This window comes from Cryptotermes secundus, unplaced genomic scaffold (genome assembly GCF_002891405.2).
Source record: "Cryptotermes secundus unplaced genomic scaffold, Csec_1.0 scaffold933, whole genome shotgun sequence".
In the NCBI taxonomy this organism is placed as follows: Eukaryota; Metazoa; Arthropoda; class Insecta; order Blattodea; family Kalotermitidae; genus Cryptotermes; species Cryptotermes secundus.
In genome coordinates, this window is record NW_019723316.1 from 47,454 (window position 1) to 71,442 (window position 23,989).

Sequence of the window (23,989 nt, forward strand, 5' to 3'; positions counted from 1 at the left end):
CAGAAAACAGTTATGTAATAGGCACCACTGTTGTCTGGCGCCGTGTTTGCCGATAGCCTAGCAACGCTGTCGGGAGTTGTTTACTGCTGAGTAGCAACGGCGGCATCCCGTTTTACGTCACCGCGGGAGTGAGCGGGGTGTTGACTGGCCTATTACCATAGCAGCGGCAACGCTCCGAAGGTGCCACGTTACCGCTTACGGGGTAGGGGGGTGTCATGCATAGCGCAAATGCGTCACAATATATTACGTTGTACAACTGCTACTATGGAATGTTGTTCAGTAATATGGACTTCAAAAAATTATGTAATTATTACAGATAATGGAATAAAATAATCCGTGTTAGGTAGGTCCCTTGTCACCACGGCATGGCGCGTCCTCAGGTTGCGGATGGAGGAGACGCCCTCCAGGATTGGAGGGAAGCTGCGAATATATTGAATAAGCAGTCGCGGACAGCCGACCAGGGGTGGTCCTCCAACTTGGGGGTTGGGCGTCGGGCTAACAACCCGTCACCGTAAAAAATAACCGTATTACGAAAATTCTCAAGGACCCTCTGACCTGGACGGATTCCATGGATAAACGACCTAAGCTAATGAAAATGGATATGAGAATTGGCACTTGGAATGTTCGAAGTATGTATATGGCAGGTTCTCTCAGGACAGTGGCAGAAGAAATCTTAAAATATAAGTTAGATTTAGCGGAAGTACAGGAAGTCAGATGGGACAGAGGTGGCATCGCACCAGTAGGAGACTATACATTTTCCATGGCAAGGGGAATGAAAATCATGAATTAGGTAGGTACAGGTTTTTTCGCACATAAATGAATAATATCAGCAGTTAAGAGGGTAAAGTTCGTTAGTGATAGGATATCATATTGTGACATGTTGAGCTATGGATGACGCCCCTCCCCACCCCCGCCAGCCGTGATGCGCCGAGCGAAGCCGAAGCGAGCCGATGTTAGCCGAGTCATAGCATCCCGGTCGCTAGGCAACGCGAGTCAACAGCGATGACAATCATCAAGGGCAGCACGGGTAAACAGGATTGCGAGAGACGACGGTGGTAACAGCGGTTACTACCAACACAGCGCCAGGCAACAAGGGTCCTTATTACGTGGCCGTTTTCTGTATTGTCCGATCGAGGCTACATGAGGCGCAGCGAAGTCTATTCACAGTCAGTCCTGGAGCTACCTACGAGTCAGTCCTCGAGCTACCTCCGAGTTAGTTCCGAGTTAGCCAGCAACCAGTCAGATGTATTGTGGCATTTGGAGTGTACTAATTGTGATACTGCAGATAGCAGTAATCGTAAATCTGTAATTTGGGTGATTGTAAGTGCGAATGTGAAATAAAATTCGCTACATCAAATACGGCGTGAATTTATTTGTCGCGATATACGCCCAATACGCGACAATATATAATACTAGAAGGTCTCTGGTGTGATATCATTGTTATGAATGTTCACCCCCCAACAGAAGATAAAAATGATGACATAAAGGACAGGTTCTATGAAGAACTAGAATATGTATTTGATAAATTCCCGAAGTACCCTATGAAAATTTTGCTAGATTTCAATGCCAAAGTAGGGAGGGAAGACATTTTCAAATAAACGAGTGAGAATGTGAGTATGCATGAAATTAGTAATGACAATGAAGCTAGACTAGTAAACTTTGCCACATCCAAAAATCTTACTGTCAAAAGTACAACGTTCCTGCATCGTAACATCCATAAATTTACTTGGACATCTGACGGAAAGATACACAATCAAATAGACCATATTGTGACATGTTGCGCAACCGAGGACCCCTACCTCCCCAGCGGCACGAGGCGGTAACGTAGCGCTCGCGTAATAGGCGAGTCATCACCCCNCCCGCAACTGTGTTATAATTAATTGTAGCCGTTTCTTGCAGATTGTTGAATAAACCAATTAACGATCTCTACGGCGTATTCAGTAAAGAAACACGTTACATTGGTGTCAGAAGTGTTACGAACTTAAACATGCCACAAACAGATTGTGTTGCATCGAGTACTTTATTGCTACAAAATGGAGCTGCAGCAGATAATCGAAATGCTGGCGAAGGCAGAGGCCGATAGAAAGGAAGAAAGGAAGGCGGAGAAGGAAGGAATGCTGAAAGAGATTAGGGCAAACCAAGTAAAAGCAGAAGCCGACCGAGTGCGGATGGAAGACAGAATGGAAGCAAACCGAAAAAAAGACAAAGAAGATTTAATATCCAAATTAGACGCCAATCAAGAAAAGGCGGCAGCCGATAGGAAGGGCGAAAAGGAAGATCAAGGCCGAAATGCGATCTATGCGATCAGATTTGGATGATAATATCCAACATAGAGTTGAAAAAATTTTGGCGATCGTTGAACACGACAAACGAAATCTCCAGGAAGAACCAACGAAAACCTGTGCAGCAATAGAGGAAACCAAACGTGAATTCCAGGCCCGTTTGGAAGTAGTACAGACGAGGACCGAGCAGGGAATCACGGTCAGCGCGAGCACAGCTCAACCACCGACATTCAATGGGAATTCAACTTGGAGCGTGTTCCGGCGACAATTCGAGAGAGTGGCAGAACACAACCAATGGTCGGACCAGGAAAAATCGACGAACCTAAATACTGCCCTGAAGGGCCGGGCGGCGGAAATACTACCCGACATTCCGACAATTGCTACTTACGAGGAAACACTTCACGCTCTAGAGAACCGTTTCGGGGACCAACACTTTGCAGCTGCTTACCACTGCAAATTAAGAACGAGGATGCAGAGACCTGGAGAATCCCTGCAAGACATTGCCACGGCCATTGAACTCCTTTCCCATCGTGCCTACCCCAATCTACCTGCTGACCACATAGGAAGGGAGGCAGGGAAAGCCTTCGCATACGGAATACGAGATGCCGATATAAAGATCCAGCTGCTGCTGGGAGGGGAGAAGACGGAAAACGAGGCCCTCCGACAAGCGCTAGAGCTGCAGGCGGTACTGGTAGCAGCCAGGCCTCACGGAGACAGCACCAAGTTCCGATCGTCCCCCACACAACGAGATGACAACAGACGGCACCAGGACCGAAAAGAAGGACCTCCAAGAAATAAAAGGGAATCGCCGGGGAAATCAGAATGGCGACCCAGGAACAGGGAAACAAGCTGGAGAAACAATCAACCGTCGGGAAACGAGCGACGGTCGGCGAAGAACGGCGAACGCCGGTATAAGCATTAAGGCCCCCACACTACGCACTCACCGACATGACGGAGAAAGCCAACACCAGTCTGGTCACCCAGCGATGTGTCGGTGATAAGCCGTGCCAGGTGACAGTGGACACTGGAGCATACGTCACGGTAGCAAGACCGGATATCGCCTCCGGATGGCCCGAAAGACAGCCAAATCCAGATTTCACGCTGCAGACCGTGTCTGGAGGATCCCTACCCATTCTGAAGGAAGTTCTGTTGACCCTTACCCTGGGGCGCCAACCGATAACAATGTGGGTTTTCGTCGCGAATATCACGGATGAGCTCATCCTGGGACTGGACATACTGCGCGCCTATGATGCTTCAGTGGATATAGGGCGCCAAACTCTTCGTCTGGCGGAAGAAGAAGTATCGCTATGGAGTCCTGGGGCAGGACCCCGTCCTTCTAACTTAGTAGTGGCAAAAGACCATGTGATACCCGCACGGAGCGAGGGAATAGTGATGGCTAAAATGAAGAATCATCTGGGAGTAGAGAACGGTTTAGTAGAACCAAGCCCCCAGGCCCACCCTCCTGAAGGAATTTACGTGGCCAGGACCCTAGTTCAGGACTGTCAAGAAGTACCAGTGAGGGTCATGAATGTTACCCAAAAGGACCAAAAGCTCAGGAGAGGATCTCCTCTGGCGCACTGTGAGCCAGTAACACTCGTGGCTTTGCCCGAGGTGGGGCGGCCACCAGCACCAGGTCTAACACCGAAATTAGCGGACGTGACCACAGCGGCCAAGCCACACCTAAGCCCCGGAGAATTTCAAGAGTTAGAGGATCTCGTGTCCGAGTACGCGGATATCTTCGCACAAGACAACGAAGATTATGGAAGAACAAACAGAGTTTATCACCGCATAGACACGGGAGAAGCCCGACCAATTCGACAGCCACCGAGGAGAGTACCCCTGGCAAAACAAGCAGAAGTGAAGGAAATGCTTGACAACATGCGAGGACAGGGTGTTATAGAAGAATCGGACAGCCCTTGGTCGTCCCCGGTCGTTTTGGTCAGGAAAAAGAATGGGGAGCTCCGTTTCTGTGTGGACTACAGAAAGCTGAACGACGTCACCAAGAAGGATTGCTTTCCGCTACCCCGCATTGACGACACCCTGGACACGCTGGCCGGAGCCAAATGGTTTTCAACTCTCGATTTAAAGAGTGGCTATTGGCAAGTCGACGTACACCCAGACGACAAAGAGAAAACAGCGTTTTCGACAGGACAAGGGCTATGGCAGTTCACAGTCATGCCCTTTGGCCTCTGCAATGCCCCGGCAACCTTCGAACGGCTAATGGAGACAGTCCTACGAGGGCTCACGTACGATTCATGCCTTGTGTATTTGGATGACGTGATCGTAATAGGCCGCACATTCCAAGAGCACATGCTCAACTTACGGAAAGTGTTCGAGAGGTTCCGGGAAGCCCGTCTGAAACTTAACCCGGAAAAGTGTAAACTCCTGCAGGAAGAGGTCCGATACCTCGGGCATATTGTATCACCAGAAGGGGTATCCACCGACCCGGAGAAGTTGAAAGCGGTGCGAGAATGGCCGACCCCGAAGGATAAACATGAAGTTAGAAGCTTTCTGGGACTATGCGCGTATTACAGGCGATTTATTTCAGGGTTTTCCAACATTGCGAAGCCACTAACGAAACTAACGGAAGAGAAACGAACCTTCCAGTGGACTCCAGAAGTGGAGGCCGCTTTTCAAACGCTAAAGGGTGCCCTATGTGCTGCCCCTATTCTTGCCTACCCACAGCCAGGAGAGAAATTCATTGTGGACACAGATGCAAGTAATGTCGGAATTGGAGGAGTTCTCTCTCAAATCCAGGACGGAAAAGAGCGTGTCATAGCTTACTTCAGCAAGACGCTAAACAAAGCAGAGAGAAACTACTGTGTCACCCGTCGAGAACTACTTGCCATAGTGAGGACACTGGAACATTTCCACAAATACCTCTACGGACAACAGTTCCATCTGCGAACGGACCACTCTGCGCTTACCTGGCTTATGAGTTTCAAGAACTTAGAGGGACAAACTGCGCGCTGGATACAGCGTCTACAGGAGTACAACTTCACTTCGGAGCATCGACAGGGCCGGAAACATAACAACGCCGACGCCCTTTCTAGACGACCCTGCAAAGAAGAATGTGCGCACTGCCACAAAGTCGAGACGCGAGCAGAGGTAAAGCAGATACGCGTTATTGGAACCCTACCGGCAGCCGGCTGGGACCCTGTTACCCTAAGAGAGGAACAGCTAAAAGACCCGGACATAGGACCTATTCTACAGGAAGTAGAGAACGGCCAACGACCGGAATGGCAGGACATCGCGGATCGGAGTCCCACGTACAAAAGCTACTGGGCCCAGTGGAAATCGCTCGCTGTGAGAAACGGCGTACTAGAGCGTGACTGGGAATCCGTCACCGGAAGACGTCAAGTAGCCCAGGTAATTATTCCTCGGAGCAGGGTGAAGGACGTTCTGAGCGAACTGCACGGTGGACCGTCAGGAGGTCACTTCGGTGTCAACAAAACTCTGAATAAGGTTCGACAGAGATTCTACTGGCTCCAAGCAAGGACCGATGTTGAGAAATGGTGTCGACAGTGTGACACATGTGCAGCCAGTCGGGGACCGCGGACCAGGAATCGTGGGCAAATGCACCAGTATAATGTCGGTGCTCCCTTCGAGAGAGTAGCCATTGATATCGCAGGGCCCTTCCCACGAAGCGACCAAGGAAACCGATACTTACTGATCGCTATGGACTACTTCACCAAGTGGCCGGAAGTGTACGCCATCCCGAATCAGGAGGCTTCAACAATAGCGGAAGTTCTGGTTGCCAACTTCTTCTGCCGCTTCGGCATACCTCGAGAGTTGCACAGTGACCAAGGCCGTAACTTCGAGTCTCATCTACTGAAAGAAGTTTTGCAACGCCTGGGAGTGAGCAAGACGCGCACCACACCCCTGCACCCACAGTCGGATGGCATGGTGGAACGCTACGTCAAGACCATCGAGGAGCACTTGCGGAAGGTCGTCTCATCGCACCAAAGGGACTGGGATGAGAGGTTACCCCTCTTTCTCCTAGCTTACAGGGCATCCACTCACGACACTACGGGCCTGACGCCTGCTGGTCTAGTGTTCGGACGAGAACTACGGCTACCCTGCGACCTGTTGTTTGGAGTACCCCCAGACAAGGAACAACCCACAACCGATTATGCAGCAGACTTAGTGGATCATCTGCACGACATCCACAATTATGCCCGGCAACACCTGAAGCTTGCCAGTGACCGGATGAAAACTCGGTACGATAAACTGGCCAACTCCGCAGGTTACGACGAAGGCGACCGAGTCTGGCTCTATCGCCCAACCCGCAGAAAAGGGAAATCGCCGAAACTACAAGCATCATGGGAAGGTCCTTACAAAGTAGTGACCCGGATAAATGATGTGGTTTACCGAATCCAGAAGACCCCTAGGTCGAGGATGTTGGTTGTGCACCTCGACCGGCTTGCGCCTTATCATGGAGCTGCTCGAGACGAGCAACCATAAAAAGGGGGAAGATGTAGCGGTTGGAGAGCAGAGCAACGGGGAGAAGAGAAACAGTAGGACACAAAGATTCTGTAAGAACAGCCTCTAAAGAAAAGGAACGGGGGAAGCACCGTTAGGCTATTCGGGACGAACAGCCTTAAGGAGGGAGCAGTGTGACATGTTGCGCAACCGAGGACCCCTACCTCCCCAGCGGCACGTGGCGGTAACGTAGCGCTCGCGTAATAGGCGAGTCATCACCCCGCCACTCTCCCCGCGGTGACGTCACGAGCGGAGCCGAAGTGAGCCGAGCGGAGCCGAAGTTAGCAGTCCCCCCGCAACCTGGTAGCTATGCAACGCGAGTCAACAGCGGTGACGTCACCAAGGGGTAACAGCGTCACTAGTGTGACGTGGCGGGCGACCCTAGCAACAGCGAACGGAATAAAAGCCGGCTGAGCAGCAAGCGAGAGTCAGTGTGTTATCAACAGTTCTAAAGGTAGCAGCGTGCGAGTGTGCGATAACTAAGAAGTCAGCGAGCGGAAGACTTATTGTGTGCTTTCGAGACTTAGTGAGTGCTGTAGTACAGTTATACCTGGAGTGTGTGATTCAGGGAGATTTGTATAGCTCCCGCGTTATTAGTACCTGAAGACTTTGGTTGTAGGGTTTGTAAAGTGTGGAAACCCGCAACTGTGTTATAATTGTAGCCGTTTCTTGTAGATTGTTGAATAAACCAATTAACGATCTCTACGGCGTATTCAGTAACGAAACACGTTACAATATTTTGATAGACAGGAGACGGCACTCAAGTATACGTTATGTCCGCTCATTCAGGGTGGCCGATTGTGATACTGACCACTACCTGGTGGTGGCAAAGGTTAGGGAAAGACTGGCAGTGAGGAAACATACAACGCACAGGGTTCATATTGTAACCGATTACTCCTTTAGTAATATACTTCGCCTAATTTATGCATATCTTCATTTTTATGTAACTTTTGTATTTTAACAGAACTTAAATTAAGAGTTTGAGTGAACTGCGTACATTACTATGCATTATAAATTGCTGTGAACTATGTGTTGAAAGGAGATGACCCAATGTCTTCCGACTCTTATGAAAATCGTAATTCAGTTCTTTCTTTGTTCTTAAGGCGGGTGATGTAAGTCTAAGGAGCAGGTAGTTAGGGGCTTTACAGCGGTACTTCCCACCAACAGCCAATCAGCTTGCTGAAATTGTAACATGACATCATACTAATGCTGGGTTGTCGATATATAAAGCCCTTTCTCCAGGAGAGACGCTAACTCATTCTCGGACGGTAGAGATATCACTGTACGTGTTCTGTGTTAGAATAAAGGGCCAATACAGGTCCCAAGCGCCATTGCACTACACTATGTAATACTAGTACGTGTAACATGTAAAATCAATAGAGTGAGTGTTGAGAAGAGTTTGTCGCGGTTTTGTTGACCGTCTACGTTGAAGCCAATGCCCAGTTAACGGCCCAAGAAATAGTGTCATGTTCCCCAACTGGGGTGGTGCCCAACTATTATTAAGGTGTGTCAACGTCGCCAACAACCACAGTCCGAATCTCTAAAGGCGATTCGCCAGCAAGCGGCGGCGCCCATCTTTATCGGTTACTGCCAGCGTTTAGGGCCACCTTCATTTCTACAAAGCGAGCATCTCCAGCCACCTTTACCCATCACTGCTAGTGGCTCCGGTCAACTTTATCCAACCATTGTTGCAGTCAGCGTACCAATGCGTGGTCACCAGCAATATGGAGAGGTTCAGTCTCAAGAAATTAAATGAGGTAGAGGGTAAAGAGCAGTATTGTGTTGAAATCTCAAATTTGTTCGCGGCCTTGGGAAACTTAAGACACTGAGGTGGATGTTAATAAAGCTTGGGAAACTATTAGAGAGAATATAAAAATTTCTGCCGAGGAGTCTAGGTTATTGTGAACTGAAGAAGCATAAGCCATGGTTCGATGAAGGGTGCTCAAAATTACTAGACCAAAGAAAACGAGCCAAATTGCAATGGTTAAAGGATCCAAGCGAGTTAAATGGGGATAATCTGAACAATGTATGACGTGAAACCAGCAGGCATTTCAGGAACAAAAAGAGGGAATATCTGAAAGACAAAATTGATGAACTTGCAATGAACAGTAAGAACAAGAATATTAGGGGGCCTGTGTAGAGGAATAAATGACTTTAAGAGGGGTTACCAACCTAGAAGTAACTTAGTGAAGGATGAGAATGGTGATCTGCTTGCAGATTCCCACAACATTTTGAGTAGGTGGAGGAACTACTACTCTCAGTTATTGAATGTACATGGGGTCAGTGCTGTTAGGCAGACAGAAATCCACACAGCTGAGCCGTTAGTACCTGGTCCTAGCCCTTTGGATGTTGAAAGTGCTATTGCAAAATTGAAACGGTATAAATCGCCAGGTAGTGATCAAATTCCGGCAGAACTTTTTCAGGCAGGTCAAATATTGCGTTTTAAGATCCATAAACTAATTACTTCTATTTGTCATAAGGGAAAATTGCCTCATCAGTGGAAGGAATCTTCTATTGTACCAGTTCACAAGAAGGGTGATAAAACTGACTGTAGTAATTATCGGGGGATATCACTGCTATCAACTTCATACAAGTTTTTATCAAATATGCTTCTCTCATGGTTGAGTCCATACATAGATGAAATTATTGGGGATCATCAGTGTGGGTTTTGACATAACAGATCAACTACAGATCAGATATTTTGCATTCATCAGATATTGGAGACAAAATGGGAGTACAATGAGACAGTACATCAGCTATTTGTAGACTTCAAGAAAGTCAATGATTCAGTTAGAAGGGAAGTATTATACAATATCTTTATAAAGTTTGGGATACCCATGAAACTAGTTAAGCTGCTTAAAATGTGTTTAAGCGAAACTTATAGTAAAGTCCGTATAGGCAAACATTTGTCTGATAAATTTCCTATCCATAATGGTCTAAAACAAGATGCTTTATCGCCACTCCTTTTCAACTTTGCTTTAGACCAGCCGTGTCAAACATGCGGCCCCCATAGCCACAAAGTGTGGCCCCTCAACTTTTAGATCTAATTGATATTAAAATCAATATTAAAATTTTAGTAGAAATATTTTTTGTAAAGACAATTTTCCAGCAGACCAGAAGACAGGAGCCCTAACGCACATAAATTAGCAGGCTGCAGGAAAAGTATTCTGACAATTGCAGAAGGGTTTGTTCAACTAACGGTTTGTAAAGTTCGTGAAGAACAACTATTCTATTTCAGAAGGTTAATGCACTAAAATCCGCAAAGCCTCACCACCCAAAGTATTTCCAAGATTCCCTTTTGGAGGCGTAGTAAGAATGCAAGGAGGGTAGCAACTGACAGACAACTGCAAGGGATTTATACCTTCAAAACTAGCTTGCAACCCCCAGCCATTACTTAATGGGCTGCTAGCAAACTTTCACTTTTATGACCATTGAGACAAGATACACCTTCCTACTAGACCGGTGGTCTCCAGGTGCTGATGTTACATTGTGATGAATGTATAAAGGTTATAATTAAACATTAAATTATCAACTACGAGTATCGCAATCTAATATACGTATATTTCTATTCTGAAGTGCAGCCCTGGACTATTATTTATAGGGCTGAGGTGGCCCTCTGTAGAAGTTGAGTTTGACATGCCTGCTTTAGACTATGCCATTAGGAAGGTTCAAGAAAACCATGTGGGACTGAAATTAAACGGGACACATCAACTGCTGGTCTATGCCGATGATGGGAACATCTACTGGGTGATAATACAGATACCATAAAGAAAAACACACAAACTTCAATTGACGCAAGTAAGGAGGTTGGTCTAGAAGTAAACACAGAGAAAACTAAGTATATGTTGCTGTCTCATCACAAAAATGCAGGGCAAAATAATGACATAAAGACAGGAAACAGATGTTTTGAAAATGTGGCACAGTTAAGATATTTGGGAACGACGATAACAAATCAAAACCTGATTGAGGAGGAAATTAAGAGAAGATTGAACTCTGGTAATGTTTGCTACGATTCAGTCCAGAAGCTTTTGTCTTCTTGTCTGCAGTCCAAAGACATAAAAATTAGAATATACAAAACTATAATTTTGCCTGTGGTTCTGCATGGATGTGAAACTTGGTCTCTGACATTAAGGGAGGAACATAAACTGAGGGTGTCTGAGAACAGGGCGTTGAGGAGAATATTTGGACCGAAGAGGGATGAAGTGACGGGATGATGAGGAAAACTGCATAATGAGGAGCTTCATATCTTGTACGCCAAGGATAATTAGAATGTTCAAGTCGAGAATGAGATTGACAGGTCATGTAGCACGAATGGGGGGGACGAGGAATGCATATAGGATATTGGTGGGAAAGCCAGAAGGAAAGAGACCACTGGGAAGACCAAGGCATAGGTGGGTGAACAAAATTAAAATGGATCTTGGAGATATAGGATGAGATGGTATGGACTGGGTTGAGCTGGCTCAGGATAGGTGCCTGTGGAGGGCTCTTGTGAACACGGTAATGAACCTTTGGGTTCCATAAAATGCTGGGAAATTCTTGAGTAGCTGCAGATTTGGCTTCTCAAGAAGGGCTCAGCTCCATAAGTAAGTAAGTAAGTAAATAATGGAATAAGATAATACTAAATATGTACCAAAATTGTTTCCTCATGCCTGCCTTGGAATATCAAAGAAATGAAATGGTTATGAGAATGACATATCAGTCAAATATGATTCTGAAGGCCTTAGTGCCTTATGCGATTTGCAGATGTCTAATGTTATTCTGAGGAAACACTGAATATGGAACAGACTAAGCAGGACTTAGCTTTAAGCAGAGTGTATACAGGTTACATTTCATCACAGGCATGTGAAGGTTGACCTTGATGCATACATTTACAAATGGAATTTTTCGTGTTTGAGTACTTGGTATTTCTGAATTATAACCCAAACTTATAGTCGTCATAACTTGTTGGCTTCGTCATAAGGCATAATACATATCAATTTGGTGCCACACCTGAACCACCTAAAATATGGCAGGCAAAAGTTTTCCATATTTATTTAGTTTCAGCAGTGAAAAGTCTCATCATTCCAGTTTCATTTAATCTGGATTAAACATTAGATCTTGATAGTATTGTGACATGTTGCGCCGAGCCGAGCCCCCCCCCCACACACCAGCAGTGACGCGGCGGGNGCGTGAGAGTAGTTGTAATGTGGCCATCGCCGAGTTCAGTTCCGAGCAAGCCTACGAGCGAGTGTGTTATCAACAGTCCTCAAGTCAGCAGGCTACAGTTGGAGTATAGCAGCCGTCGCGGTAAGAAGATCCGGACGTGTGTGCGATTGTGTAATTGGGAGCGTGTGATACAGTGATACAAAGCTCCCCTACTGTAAACGTGTAGACTACTGAAGACAGAGTGAACTGATTTGCGCATAGGGTTATAAAGTGTGAAACCCCGCAACAGTGTTAACAGATTAATGCGATTAGGGTTATAAAGTGTGAAACCCCGCAACTGTGAGATAAGTAATTGTAGCCGTTATTTGTAGATTGTTAAATAAACCAATTAACCATCTCTACGGCGTCTTCAGTAACGAAACACGTTACACTGGTGTCAGAAGTGGGATCGGTAACGTAAACACGTTACAGTATTTACCCAAACTGAAAATTAATTTTGTGTTTGAAACTTCATTCAGAGGTCCATAAATGATCTTAAAAGTTGGTAAATTACAGGCCAGAAGGTTGCAGGTTCTATTCCCAGTGAGGCCATTGGATTTTTAAATTGACCTAATCTTTCCAGCCGCACTATGGTTCTGAGTTCGATGCATCAGGCATGTTTGAATGAGAGAATTTAATGAAATATAAAACAAGAAAGCCAAAGGAAATAAATTAATGGCACAGTTTGTGAATGATCTGTAACAATACTGGGTGTAACTGAGAGAAATTATTTCATTCACTAATTGGAAAGAAACAACTAATTTCTTCTGACACAACAGAAAACACATGGATACTTCTTAAGCTAGAGGCCCTGTTCCATCAACTTTGTGTTATATGTTCGAGTTTCTACAGGCTCATAAACTGACTTGACCATTATTTGAATGAATAAATGAATGTACAAGGGGTGCTTTGACCATTATTTACTTGGAGAACCAGTCTGAATCATCCTTTTGATGGTACTCAAGAAGCTACTGCATAAATATAACAATTTTCTAACCGCTGAATTTTCTGGCAAGTACTGTTTAGATGGGGCACTATGCTACCAGCCAGAAGGTCACAGGTTCGATTCTCGATGAGGTCACTGGATTTTTCAATTGGCCTAATCCTTCCACCCACATTATTGTCCTGAAGTGGCCTCAGCCTCTAGCAGAAATGAGTAACAGGAATCATCCTGAGAGGAAAGAGAGGCCAGCGCATAAAGCTGACCTCATTGCCATCTGTGAGCAGACTGTCTAGAAAATGTGGAACCCTCGATGTCTCACAATCCTATGGGCATCCACGGCCTGTTACAGGGTGACTTTACTTTTTTTAACCTTCCATTGTCCAATAAAATGTGTAATATGCAAATTTTCTGAATCCATAACCGCACCGTGTACTAGTGCGCATAATAATTTTGTACAGCGTTATAAATAATCCAATGTGGGCACAGCTTACCCTAGTAATATTGCAAGTCTCTTACTATAGTATATTCAGGATATCCTCAGCAACGAAAAAGAATGCACTGCTCTCACCCCATCCTATTTCGGTGACTTACCGTTTACAGGCAATGTGCTAAACACGTGTAGCTCCCAAGTGTCATTCCTCTGATGTACCTTATTAAGTAGGATGAATGCTCTTGTACTGCTCTGCCATTAGCTCGCTGCAAACATTTCTTCATATTTCTTTCAGCTTTCACTTGTTATGTACGAATTTATACTGAAATATAATGTGCATGCCAGTTTCACTATTCTTGGTATTAGAGACTGCCCACTGATAAGTGATGGGGCATCTTTGTGGAGATATTGGAAATGTTTGAAAATCCTGGAATGGGAAAGACAGGAGACTCTAAAAATGATAGGCAAAATTATGATATAGGGAAAGATCAGTGTGCCTGCAGTTGGAAAAGATGCTGATATAAAACTGCTCATTCTTATTGGCAGCAATCTTTGCACAAAGACCTTTGGAGTCACTTAAAATGTTCATTGCTAAATCGCGATTATAAGGCATGAAGTAATCACACAGAAGTAATAAATTAACTGTATATATCTAATATATATGACTGCTGACATACCACAATTTCTTTCTTATATATGCTGCTATGTATACCAGCAAACAGTTGATGTGTATCAGTAAACCTGTTAAAAGTCACATATTTGTTTCTGCATTACAATTCAACCTTGAGGTTGAATGCAAGCATGACAGTACCAGCAAACATATTTTTGGAAGAAAGTGTTGCTTATATTACAGACTATCAAACTATACTCTCTTACATGAACATATCAGATTATGAGAAAATACAACAGGTTGATTAAGTACAATGTGTGTATCTGCTGTTCAGTATGTGCATTATTTTTCTGAAACTATGTATACATTCACCATACAAGTTTAAAATATGGCCATTCGATATGAGGAATAACTGATGGCAAATCCAGTCACGACACACCTTTTTTTTTTGTGCTGAACTCTGGTAAAAGTACAATGGGTTATAACTTCACACAGTTTCAAATATGCAGGCCTTTTCATGGTTAAGGCACCTATATTCAATAGTATCCAAACAAAACCACAGACTGGTTATTTTCAAGAACTAACACTGATAAAATAAAACAAAAACCAAATTATTATAAATTCATAATGAAGAAATTATTACCTTCCTCTAACACTGAACATTGCTCATATTTGGAGAGAGTACAGAAAGTGCTCTGGGCATGCGGTAGTTTAGCTGGTTATGGCAAAATGCTACAAGCCAGAAGGTCATGGGATTAATTCTTGATGAGGTCATTGGGTTTTAAATTGACTTAATCCTTCCAGCCGCACTATGTACCAGGGGTGGACTCAGCCTCTAAGAGAAATGAGTTCCAGGAATCTTCCTCAGGGTAAAGGGCGGCCAGTGCACAAGGCTGACAACCTCACCACTATCTGTGAGCTGACTGCCTAAAAATATGGGATCCTCAATGTCTGACAATACTAAGAGCCTCCATGGCCTGTTACACTATTTGTGAGTACTTTTATAGACAAGGGTCATGCAGTTCAACACTACTGTTCTGATGTGAAGTTATGTTCACCGACATCATCATTAAATAACTCATCAAAGAAATAAGTTATGTTCAAACCACTCTACTTCCAGCCGCCTAATATGAGCACCAGCTACCCACAAACCATATATCTGAGAAAGTCTGCACTGCACATTAAGCCAGCAGTGTTCAGCATAAGGAATGTGACTTACAACAGTATTAAACTTTACAACACATTTCCTACATAAAGCCATGATGTTTCAGGAAATGATTAACATGCATTGCATTCACAAAATATTATGAAAAAGCATTTAAAATTGACATCGTTCATTCAGATGACAGCTATACCAACTCATTCTATGAATGTTCCATTAAAAAGATTTAACATGTTTAAAAAGATTTGTTTCTCCTTTTGCCATGATTTGTTAATGTCTACTTCAGCATTAAGAAGCTAAGACCCATGTTACAGCACTTTCCTCCATATCCCCACTTCTCAGACAGCCAAATGCAGCAATTGTACTCTGTTGTTTACAGTTTATTAGCCATTTTCTTTTTCTCAAAATAATCTGCCCATTTCTGTCAACATATTATTTCAGGTCACCATTGGAAGGAAATAAATTTCTGATTACCAACTTGTTATCACATATGATTTCCAAGGAATATATCCCTTTCATAAACTAAAACTTGGTGTACTTTGTCATAGAAATAACAATTTAAAATATTTTCCTCAAAGCAGCACTTCTGTCTTGTAACTTGTATTATAGCTAACCTAGATAATCCAGCAGTTTTGTACATTATTAATTCATATATTTCAAACATTCAGGATGACTTTTATGTTTGATGCTTGTAATATTACACACACATTTTTTTCATACTTACAAAGAAACCTGGAACAATATTTATATGCCATAACTACACATAGGTGTAAGAGTATCCTGAACTGTTTGTTAGACACGTAAACATTTTAAAAATCTTGTGATAAAATCAGACATCACAAGTATGGAATGGAGAGGTCAACCTTTGCTATTCTCAATGTCATGGTTGAGTGGTTAATACTCCTTTTTAAAATCTTGTGCCTTGTGCTTTTTGTACTTTTATTCAGCCCCTCCAGGAACATGCCAGGATAGTTCCCTAAAACAGGCCATAACAACATCATTTCCAATTTAGAGTTCACCAACAAACAAACTACATTTATCCCTCAGTTTACAAAGGTAATTCATTCCACAAAAGTTCTTTGTAAGGTGAACTTCTTAAATAAAATTGAAGCCCCCATTACTTTAAATGCAAACGTTGCCAATCTTACAAACTGTTCGTTGTAGTGAAAATGAAGTTCATTAAGTGAAAAATAGGTAGAAATTAACAACTTCATTGTGTCAAAAAAATTTGTAAAATGAGGGATACCTTTGTTTCATGTTACATAACCTAGGCAGTTGATGCAACGTTAAATAAATAAAAAATGTATCTGACATTCTTCAGTGCCTTTACTGAACTAGGTCAGAATCCAATATTGCTCAACAAAGTCCAGTCTTTACTGATTTTAAATTAATTTTATGAAGTTAATGCTTTTGTTGTCCATGGTGATTTCAGTGAACTTACATTACACTTTTGCATCATCACAAAAATTTCAATATTTTTAGAGAAGTGAAAGCCTTGATATATGGCTGGGGCTTCCTTCCCCTTCCACTGCACTCAGGCATCCATTTTCCATTTGGCATTTGCCTGGCCTGAAAGGAAATTGGCATACTACAGAATACAAGCAATTGAATTTATACACCTTAATTAACTGCAAGTACATCAGAATTTTCATATTTAGCAAAGTAAGTTCTTTGACAGACAAAAATGTCTGTTTATATTATGCATGGACACAGTAAGGATGTAATTTTACATATAGACATTTCAGTATGGTTGAGATGACAAATGTGACTGCGCAAATAATGTAGGTTCTTAGTTTCTTACTCATGATTACAAAAGAACATTAATGGAAAAATTCCTGTAAATATTTCACATTAATATATAGTTTTGTGTAAATATATTACTTAACATATAGTTCCCTGTGTATATATTTATATGATTCAAGTGAGAACCAAGGTTTAAATTTTAGTAATGGGAAAGATAAACAACATCCTGAATTACTAACAATATTCATTTTCAAAATAGAAAACATTTTAACTTGAAACTATGGTACTAACAAATGAACAGTTATAGAAAGCAGAACCACCAGTGAACATGTATGTTTTCGTCAATACAAGGGAACTGAACTTCCCCTTTTTCATGTTTCCAAAAGAGTGTGAATGTCAGATAAAATGCTGTGCCACAAATTTCAAACTAAAATTATCTGTCCTTCTGTATTATGGGGTGACTCAAGTAACTTGAAAATGCACTATGTTAATTACATGCGTAGTTAGTATATCTACATTTTGCCACCAACAAGAATCCCTGAACTCTCAGATGAGCTATCTCATGCTTCCTTTCAAAATGATTAATTTGCGGTACATTCTGAGAACTAGAGAGGAACCACTTAGTATATTTTAATGCAAATCTGTACTAAACTTATGAGAGTGTGAGTTTAGGCATCTGATGAAGCTTACACATCATTGATTTAAGTTATGTGTGAAATACAGACCAACTACACATTAAAATGCAGTATATTTTCAAGATACTTGGATCACCCATTAACATATATATATACATAATTATATGTTGAACAGTAATCTGCACCTCGTTCTCATCTCATTCAGTATCATATAACCTCTGTAGTTCAAACAGTGCAATTAGATATATTAAGACTGAATCACTCAGTCCTATTTGTTAATATGTACACTCATAATGATGTCCATCAGTTTTTAAATTTAATTGCATTTGAAACAATGGAAAAATATAATTTGCAACAGTCACTGCATATTCACGGAGTTTTTAGGCTAATGTATGTTTAAAATGAAGACTACCTGTAATTGGTATCATATAAGATAATGGCAAATACTGAGCAAACACTACATCTGGTGAAGTCAATCAGAAATTCTATTTGAAAGGTCAAACATATTCATTGGCTCTTGATGTGGGAGGGAAATATAAACCATTTACCATACCATTAGTGAGTCTATGTCTGCTGTCACTATTACCTTTCAACCTCTCTTCTTCATGAAGATTTTCTTCAGGCACACCTACCCTACAGTCTTCTGGAATCGAAAGTAACAGTTTCCTTGGAATCTGATGAGCAAAAGAGTCTCCTGCTGGAGGCTGATTATCGACAGTGTCAGCAGGAACAAAATTGTCTTGACTTGATAGATTGGCTTCACTCTCAGATGAAACAGAAGCCACTAGATGCTTACAACTTTCAGCCTGTGATCTTGCATCACTGTCCATACTACTACTTTCTGGAGGAACACAGTTTTGTGATGTAACTGCAGGTGAATGGAAGTAACATACTTTAGAAGTGTCATGTGTTGGCTGTAGGGAGATACCCTCAGCAGGTATATAGCTATCCCCTGGTTCCACAGATGATACTTTCATATCTGACGCACCAAACATTTGAGATGTAGCTGTAAGATCATTATCCTCTGACTGAATGTAAACACTATCTGCAGGCACATATCCATCTTCAGGGACCAAATGTGAAGTTCTTCTAACCACAGAAGGTCCTATTTGAGTAATTCTTCTCGGGGGAACAATTTCAGAGTTACTGCACTGCAGTACTAAGTCTGAACTTTTATGGGGAAGAAGACACTCAGCTTCTGGAATTCCAGATAAATGTTCTGGAACACACCAATCTGATGACTCCACAAGACTACCGGGCAACACGTAAGTGTCACTTGAAATATCACGCTGATTAGGAACTGTAATTGGAACTGAAGTTTTCATGCTGTGCTGAGGATTACTGTAATCTTGGGCTAACTGACCTCGAAGGTTACCAGGAAGTACATAACTATCATCCACTGCTCCTTGATGTTTAACTGTGCTGACCTCTGAAGGTACAGTTTCTTCTTCTAGCAGCTGGTAGAAGGAAACTGGAGGAGAGCTCGTGAACACCTCACCACATGCTAATTCACACGATAAGTCCAGATCCTGCTGCTGAGCCATGTTTGCTTTCATTATCTGCCCTTCTTTGCTGTGGTAGAATGAGACATGCTGGAATTTCTGACCAAGGTCACTAACTGTCTCCAGATCCATGACTATCTGTAAGAATCTTGGTCGACGGGAAGGTCTCCTCTGCCAGCATGCTATCATTAACCGGTGAAGTACATCAGGGCAGCAGAGTGGGCGCTCTAGAATACCTCCTCCCAGAACAAACTGAAGTACTTGCTCATTCGCCAAGCCTTGATATGGCTGCTCTGCCAATGTTGCCATTTCCCAGAGAACAACACCAAAACTCCACACATCAGACTGGCTAGTAAATATCCCATCTGCTAAACTCTCAGGAGACATCCATCGTATTGGCAGCAGTCCCTTGCTTCCATTTCGATAGTAATCAGTCTCATAGATATCCCTTGTCATGCCAAAGTCCCCTATCTTTACGGTCAGATCTTCAGCAACCATGCAGTTCCTTGCTGCTAAATCACGATGAACAAATTTATGAGCATCAAGGTAAGCCATACCATCGGCTACCTGAGCAGCCATAAGCAATATGCGGCGAAGATCTGGAGGCGACGGTGGAGGTTCTCTGCATGATCTAAGGTATGACTTCAGGTCCCCTCGAGCCATCAGCTCCATGATAACAAGAGCAGGTTGTCCTCGGGAGACAACACCCAAAAGATTCACAACATGATGTGCCCCTGCAAACGATTTCATCATAGTAGCCTCATTAAGGAATTCCATCTTTTCTCTGACAGACGTATTTTCGTTTATCATCTTAACTGCACAGCGAATATCTTCAGGTTTAAGAAGTCCTTCATATACCATACCAAATGAACCCTGGCCTAATTCTCTTACAAGTTGGAGTTTTTCACGTGCAACTTCCCATTCGTCTTCCACATAAATTGCATCACCAGCGCTCATGTAGTCAGGGTTAACTGATGCAATTATCATCAATCGCCTCTCCTTTGCTCTCCTTTTCCACCACAATGTGGCTGCTGCTGTAAAAGCAATCAACAAAAGCAAACCACAAATTAAAACCCAGATCAGAGACCCCCAGGATGATTCAGCAGGAAGTTCCTCCACAGAAAAGTGAAACAATTTTGTAAAAGGTCCTTCTGCAGCCAGAGATGTGGCTTTTACACGGAAACTGTAGTTACCAGGATGCAAGTTATTCAAAATATAGCCCCTTCCATTTTTCAAATATTCTTTCCTTGTTAAGCACTTAACAATTGGATTCAATGTTTCACTGTCTGTACGACGATATTCAACACGGTACGCTACTATGAGTCCATTGGGTGATTTTGGTTCTTTCCAAGTCAGTCTCACGGTCCTGGATGTTCCATTGGAGACTTGTGCAGATAAGTGATCTGAATCTATTTTATCTGCAACAGGAAGATACTTTGTTCGAACAGTCACAAGCCCAGCCGGACTACACCATTCATAATCTGTGACATCGATGTCATTTGTGCTATATTTCTGTGAATGTGCATAATGTGACTCATGACAAGCAATCACTTTGATTGTGTACTCTGCAAAATGATGCATGTGATTCAGGACTATCTGCGTTGTATTAGCATTTACTTGTTTGAGAAATTTTTCATAGACACCATAGCTGTTCATTACCGTATGATTATTGGATGCTGGTACCACCTTCTGCGGAGATGAGACTGAAGAACGCAAAACTGGAAACCTAGTACCTATTTCTTCTTCCTGATCTGTCAGTTCCGGTATTCCACTGTGGATAAAAGAATAAAAGTAGTTCCTACATGGATCAATCTCTACACCATACACATCAAAGATTTTATTTTTCTTCGATGCCCCAGTTCCACACAACATATTATACTCATCTTCATCTTCAATCAAGACAAGTGGCTCGGATTTTCCTTTCTCACAGCATGTTTGTGCACTAACTGTATCACTGGTACTTAGAGGCATAACAGGCACATCATGACCTGATGTATGAAGAAGGGGATGGTAACAGTAATTCTGTTGGTCTAGGAACGCCTGATCATCTCGTTGCCATATACCCGACACAAGATAATGGGTTAGGATACCATTGGGATGTTCAGGAGGTTGCCAATGTAAAATTATGTTAGAGGTAGAGTTTGAAAAGGCGTGAATTTCTTTCGGGACAGAAGACCTATCTGAAAGTGTCCTAAAGTATTTTATTTTGCTCTGTCCTCCTATATTACTCTTTGTATATGTCTTCACATAGAAAGCATACTGTGTGAATGGTTCAAGATGTGGAACGAACTTCACCAAGTTACCAGGTTGAGACGCATATTGAACGTTGTTTTCATCTGTGCCATATGGAACATCTATGACATGCCAACCACAGTCTCCACAAGCATCCAAGCCATCGTGCTCAGTTACGTTCTGTTCTGGAGCTTCTATATAATATACCATATAACCCAGAACAGAGCTGGGGTCAGGCACTAAACAAGGTTCCCATTCAATTAAGACACTTGTTGATGATTTGACAGTTGAGTTCGCATGAAGAGTAATTACGTTACAAGCCACTTTATCACCGTTTGACTCTCGAGCTACATCGAAGTTAGTATAGTTTGGAGCTCCAGATATCTCTTGCAATTTATCTATCTCGGATAAGCACAGTTTTGGGTTGTAATGAAACCTTAGGTGCCCTTTAAGAATCCTCAATTGTAAACCCTGCGGTCTCGCAGACCAGTTCCACAACTCCTGCAAGTTCTGGTTCTCAAGCACTAGCAAGGCATACCGGTTGTCTTCAAGTCTGTTACCGTGAATGATATGGAGGTTCTTAAGGAAATTCAGCGATGTAAGTGGGAAAGAGCGCGACACTTTCAGGTAGCCCTGAATTTCTTCAATAGCAGCGAGATTCTCTTCCAGTTCCCTGACAATATGATTGCCATAACCACGGATGAAGATTTCTAGAGAGTCCAGAATTGTGGTACATCCGCGAAGCTTCTGGGCATCTTCTATGCTGCTTACAAGTCCTCCAACACATTCGTGGCTGCACCGTCCCTGGCAAGGTTGGCAACCTACTGTGATTGTGCCGTTGTTCAGTTCCTCATATCCTGGTGGACACTGGTCAACGCACGACCCATTGAAAGGCCAGCAGCTTCTTCCGTATTCGGGTACCAAAGTATCCATATATGAGTGGTTCAGCTGTCTGCACTGGTCTTCCGTCACGCAACGACGACCCAGATATGAAACCCTGAAACAGTACATATATGGATTTAGGAATTATGTTCGTACTAAGGGAATATTTATGAATCGTTCTATCACTCCTACATAGATTAGTATAATATAAAAGACAATTTTATTATGCCTTGACAAAACTATCAACACAGTAGTTATCTATATATTCTGATCTGTTAGTGACTAGATACGGGGTTTGGATTGGTAATTGGATTTATTGAATATTTATAAATCCTAACTACGAGTACAAGTAATTATAGCGCTGTCGCTAATTCGCGCACTCAACTTCGCACTACAGCACATGCTATATCTTCACTAGTGGTTGCCCGGTAAAGGATCCCAACAATCGCCTCTTCTGCTCACGTCGTTTCCGGCCTTTGACAATCTAACAACTCAAACGGCGAATAACTCGCAACTCATGACGGACTGCTAAATTACTGCTGGTCCTTACCAACACAGTCATTCTTGGCATCAGGTCTCGTCGAGATCTACGAGAAAGATTTTTGTTCTCACAAACATATAGGTGTCTTTCTGTGTAGGCGCTATGTTTGCTGCACCACAGTTACACTGACTGCCCAGTTCAACTCCGTAAACTGCTGCTGATCCTCTCCAGCACAGTGATCCTTGGTTCCGAGTCTCACGGGACGGCACAGAAAACACCCATTCGAAGGCTTCCTCTGCTGTTGCGTATGTTATCCGTTGCCGCGGAAATTTGTTTATCGAGCCGTTGTCTAGCAACTGATAATGATTAAGCAGCCATGTTACAGTTCTCACTTCTTAAGGCTACTCGTCTCGAGTAGCCCATTTGTATATTGTCATTTATTCTTCCGGGCTGTGGAGACAACCTCTGGAAGTGGCCGGTGCTCCTAGAACACCGACACGCAAGTCGTCGGTAGTGTGTTCTTTTTGTTTGGGAGGGCACCGGCTCCTCCACAATGTCCTGCCACACGTTCCCCAGAGTTCGATGTTAACTTTACAACTTCCAGCTCGAATGTGTGCCTGAGAGCCTAGCCGACAGTTCTCTCGATTCCCAGAACCAACTTCTGATTTGTGCTTCGTTATCTTATGCCCTTGATTAATGCCTTGCGTCCTCCCTTACGAATGTGGCCCTTCTGTAGTACAGAAAAGGTACGGATGGTCACTTGTTCGATGTCAGTGGCGAATTCCTGCGGGGATTCACCATCGTCCTGGGTCCGTGTTTTCAGTTGAACCCTGTCAGCTGCTGGTCTCTGAATCTATTGTCAATCGCCCAGCGCAGATATGTGTAGAAGTATACATAAAGAAGGCGGTCCTGTGAACAAGTTAATACGGTTCAGGCAGAAAGAAGACGAAAATAGATGGCAGCGCAGTCACTAAGCATTGATGTTAAGGTGAAATAAACGGGTGGACGAAGAAGTGACATCAAGATTTATGACTGGTTACAGACGGTATGGTCCACTCGAAATTACGATCCGCGTCACAATGTGTTTGTCCTGCTGTTCTCACTTCTACGCCCTTTTACATGCAGTTTCAACAGTGCTGATTCCTCGGTTGCTACGAATACATTAATTCATTATCTCTTTAATTTTAACACATGATAATGGTTTATGGTCAACCAGAATGTTCATCATTAACATTCGTCCGCCCTCCTTTAATGTTTTCACTACCTTCCCAAATTTCCTCTGAGCCATACAGTTACCGTCATAATGAACTATTATTCTTCGACAAATGTCACTAGTGTTACGCCCCTTGACTACAGAAATCGGATAACACTACTATCTATATTCAACTGCCGGCATAGCGTAGTCGGTATAGCGACTGGCT

At 43.1% G+C, this 23,989-nt stretch overlaps 2 protein-coding genes across 13 annotated transcripts in view; one reads left to right on the plus strand and one right to left on the minus strand.

Moving 5' to 3' along the window:
* Positions 1–3,464: 3,464 nt before the first annotated feature.
* On the plus strand, positions 3,465–15,186 carry LOC111861847. The gene is made up of 2 exons (XM_023846761.1): positions 3,465–4,115; positions 15,052–15,186. The coding sequence occupies exons 1-2, from the start codon at positions 3,465–3,467 to the stop codon at positions 15,184–15,186; spliced, it is 786 nt and encodes a 261-aa protein (XP_023702529.1).
* Positions 14,782–23,989, minus strand: part of LOC111861850 (insulin-like peptide receptor) — a 309,490-nt gene continuing 300,282 nt past the window's right edge. For 10 of the 12 annotated variants that reach the window (XM_033750473.1, XM_023846767.2, XM_023846764.2 and 7 more), the window contains one exon: positions 14,782–22,202. In XM_033750473.1, coding sequence (XP_033606364.1) covers positions 17,969–22,202 — 4,234 coding nt within the window. In that variant the 3' untranslated portion in view covers positions 14,782–17,968. The remainder of the gene's footprint in view (positions 22,203–23,989) is intronic. The other 2 variants (XR_004512737.1, XM_033750474.1) reach the window with 2 other exon arrangements.

Coding starts and splice junctions, on each gene's coding strand:
- LOC111861847 (XM_023846761.1), top strand. CDS start 3,465: ATGTGGGTTTTCGTCGCGAATATCACGGATGAGCTCATCCTGGGACTG. Junction 4,116..15,051: donor TTCGACAGCCACCGAGGAGA/GTACCCCTGGCA, acceptor CTCTACTTCCAG/CCGCCTAATATGAGCACCAG.